The following is a 3,255-nucleotide window of genomic DNA, read 5'->3' on the forward strand; positions in this document are numbered from 1 at the left end:
AATAATAATAATAATGATTGACATATTGAAAAACAGCTTACTTTTCTCAGAATTTCTTTATTTTGCAAATGTATCATAAATTGTTTTGCATCATAATCAAATAATCCAGGAAGATTAATATACATTATGCAATATGTTAAAATTCCTTGAGTAATAATTTACCATAAGGTCTAATTTGTTAACATTTTTTAAGGCACTGCTGATCTCGACAAACAATGAGCTAGTTTTAAAGCTATTTGTTAATGAGTTAGCCTGTTTTTTTAGCCTCTTTATTGTGTATAAACTAGTGTTGAGATCCAACTTTTGATTAAAAGAAAACCGTACCAAATATTAAAAGGACCATTAATTAAGATTAATAATTGCTATATTGTTCTTTTCTAGCTCATTTACCAACTTTTGCAATGTAATGTTAACAGAACCAAAAATATTAGCTATTAGAATCAAAGGATCTGTCTTGTTAAAACTCTTCTAGAACATTTTTGACAAGGTACACAAACGGAACACTTGGGAAGGAAACAACAGACATATTCACTTAAGCTTTGAGATAATTGTTTCTCTGACAACTCAACCAATCATGTTAATGTGGCTAACTAATTGGGGACGAACGACTTAATGAAGAACAGGTGACAGACAACAACAGAGGGTACCTTATGTTAATAAAACAGACACACAAGCCAGTTAGATTTATGCTGCAGTGGCTTAAATTTGTTTGAAGCTTATTGACCTCACATTTGTTTTTGAAATGCCTCCTAAAAAAGCTTCTGCAGAGCCAACTGCTACAGTCCCAAAGGATTCTGAGAATGAAGCCAGTGAAACAAAAACAGGTTTGTAAGCAGTTTCATGAGGTTTGCCAAGTCCTAAATTAATTCTTCTATGTTCCTATTAGGATTTGTTTTAGTAGGTTATGATTTCTGTTTTCCTTTTATGACTCATTTAAATCGTGTTTAAGATGCTTCTGAAAGCTCAAGCAATAAGGCTGCTGGACGGAAAGTTTCTCCACACCCATCCACGATGGAGATGGTGAAAGAAGCTCTGAAAGCGCTGGATTCCAGAAAGGGTGTTTCGTCTCAAGCCATCCGGGGCTACATAAAAGAGAAATACACAACTGTGGACGAGACGAGGCTGAAGTTTATGGTGCGTCGAAGCCTGAACAAAGGCATCGAGACCGGTGTGTTTGTGAGGCCTGCAAACTCTGGGTCAACAACAACCGGTGCCCAAGGACTCTTCCGGGTACCTTCCAGTTTCTGACATCGTTTGATCACTGCTAGGGTTTCTGATTGAATGCAGTTCCTGATATGACCATCACTGTATCTCTGATTTCAGATTGCTGCCAAGACCAAAACTAAGGCGCAGTCAAAGGAAAATACTGATCCCAATATACAGAAGGCACCTAAACCTAAGAAAGCGAAGGCAACTAAAACCAAGGGTGAAGGTAAAGTTTATACACCGTTTTCTTAATTATAGGATTTACTTAACATGACTCCCTTGGATTTTGTTAATGCGCTAATTACAGAGGAATTTGTAAGTGGTGCATTGAGTTAAATATAAAATTCAGTAGAAAGACTGAAGTGCTGCTTTCCCTATTTGCAACTCCAGTTCAGTGGAACAGTGGGGAAAACTTTTTTGGGTCACATGCAACTTTTCATTTTCTCTGGTTAATGAGTGTTTGCAGTCAACCAAACTTCACAACTTTTTTTAAAAACTGCACTGCAGTTATTGTGTGTGTGTGTGTGTATATATATATATATATATATATGACTGCAATATTAATATTATAAATATAATTACACACACAATGCTTCATAAAATTCATTATTGGTGTAAATGGGCCTTAGAATTAAAAGCCCTTGTTCACCATTTTTTATTTTTTTTTTATTTATTTTTTTAAATGGTGGATTCTCTTTAATTGAGTATAACAATGCCTTTTGGCATTTTTACCATGTTGGGTGTTCTCCATTTCTCTATCCAAGGAGCAAGCAAAGAAAAGTCCACAAAGAAAAAGGAGGCTGCAGACGTGAGTTCTCTTATTCACCTTCTACATGAGTAGACAATCTCCGCTGTGAAGTCTGAACATGCACCCACCCCCTTTCTATCATTCCTCCCGTTCTCTTAGGATGCTAAGCTTAAGACGCCGGAGAGAGATGGCACTGCCTCAAAGGTGGCCCCTGCTAAGAAGCCGAACGCAAAGAATGCTGCAGGGGAGGGTGGAACTGAGCCCAAACTGAGCAAAGCTAAAAAAGCCTCTAAAGCATCAAAAGGAGTTGAGGAACCAGCAGCTAAGAAAACCGGAAAGAAAACCGCAAAGGCAGAAGAGGGTGAATCAGGAGACAAGGGTGCTGCAACGAAAGCCCCAGGGAGAAGGGGAAAAAAGTGATGCAGGGACTTGAATGGGTTTTTATTCAAGACATTGTTTTATCTGTGCACTTGTTTACCAAATAAAGATTTTTACCTTTTTAAGACGACTGAGGAAGTGGTTTTCCTTAATCTGGTGGGAGTGGGGTAATGATTTAAAGCTGAGGTGGTTGGGACTAGACTAATGGTTAACTGTCAACTAGTGAGTTGTTGGATCCATGTCATAGTGTTACGCTAAAAATGTGACCCTATGAATTAAGTGTTCAGAACCGTTTTTAAAGTGCAACTTAAATATACCATATGGAAATTTTCTTTTCACCAACTGATCGTAGTACTAAAATGTAAGGTGCAGTGTTACATTTAGCTTCATAACACTAATGCAACCAGCTGTGTCCCAATTTGTAGGCTACATTCTTTGCATGCATTTGGAAGCTGATTGAATGTCTCAATTCAAAGGCCGTGTCCTATGAAAACCTAGTTTATCCACTTTATTTTTCCTGTAAGAGTGGCTGTGCCCAATTGTAACTTTTTTTTCTTTTCTGTACAAAATGTCTTGCCATATTTTAATTCTGAACCTATTGGTTTGTAGTGCAAACCATATTGCTGTTTACTGCACTTCTTTTGTAATTCTCTACGGGGGGTTAGCCCAGGACCGGACTGTGACAAGTGGCAGTAACTTTTGTGAGTGAACTTTTTATATTCAACTGCATAAAACTTAACGTGGTTGAACACCTGTTTGTTAATCATGGTCCATTTATGAACGTAATGAATATGTTTTGGTAAGCTGTCAACATTTTAACACTTGTTGTGGATCAAAAAAGTTCAAAGTTGTCCTAAGACAAGAAAACAATTTGGTTTTAGGACAACTTTGAAGAAAGGTTTTGATCCACTTGAAATGTTGAC

At 37.3% G+C, this 3,255-nt stretch overlaps 1 protein-coding gene across 1 annotated transcript; it reads left to right on the forward strand.

Annotated features, from left to right (window-relative positions):
• Positions 1-669: 669 nt before the first annotated feature.
• h1m (linker histone H1M) lies at positions 670-2,462 on the forward strand. The gene is made up of 5 exons (XM_026260031.1): positions 670-824; positions 950-1,230; positions 1,324-1,432; positions 1,971-2,014; positions 2,114-2,462. Exons 1-5 carry the CDS (start codon positions 743-745, stop codon positions 2,372-2,374), a joined length of 777 nt encoding a protein of 258 aa, XP_026115816.1. The 5' UTR covers positions 670-742; the 3' UTR covers positions 2,375-2,462.
• The last annotated feature ends 793 nt before the right edge of the window (positions 2,463-3,255 follow it).

Source organism: Carassius auratus, unplaced genomic scaffold, assembly GCF_003368295.1.
Source record: "Carassius auratus strain Wakin unplaced genomic scaffold, ASM336829v1 scaf_tig00215316, whole genome shotgun sequence".
NCBI lineage: Eukaryota > Metazoa > Chordata > Actinopteri > Cypriniformes > Cyprinidae > Carassius > Carassius auratus.

What these genes read in the sequence shown, in the direction of transcription:
- h1m (XM_026260031.1), top strand. Translation starts at nt 743, where the DNA reads ATGCCTCCTAAAAAAGCTTCTGCAGAGCCAACTGCTACAGTCCCAAAG. An exon ending in AACTAAAACCAAGGGTGAAG is followed by an intron (nt 1,433 to 1,970) that starts GTAAAGTTTATA and finishes TCTCTATCCAAG; the next exon opens with GAGCAAGCAAAGAAAAGTCC. An exon ending in AGAAAAAGGAGGCTGCAGAC is followed by an intron (nt 2,015 to 2,113) that starts GTGAGTTCTCTT and finishes CCGTTCTCTTAG; the next exon opens with GATGCTAAGCTTAAGACGCC.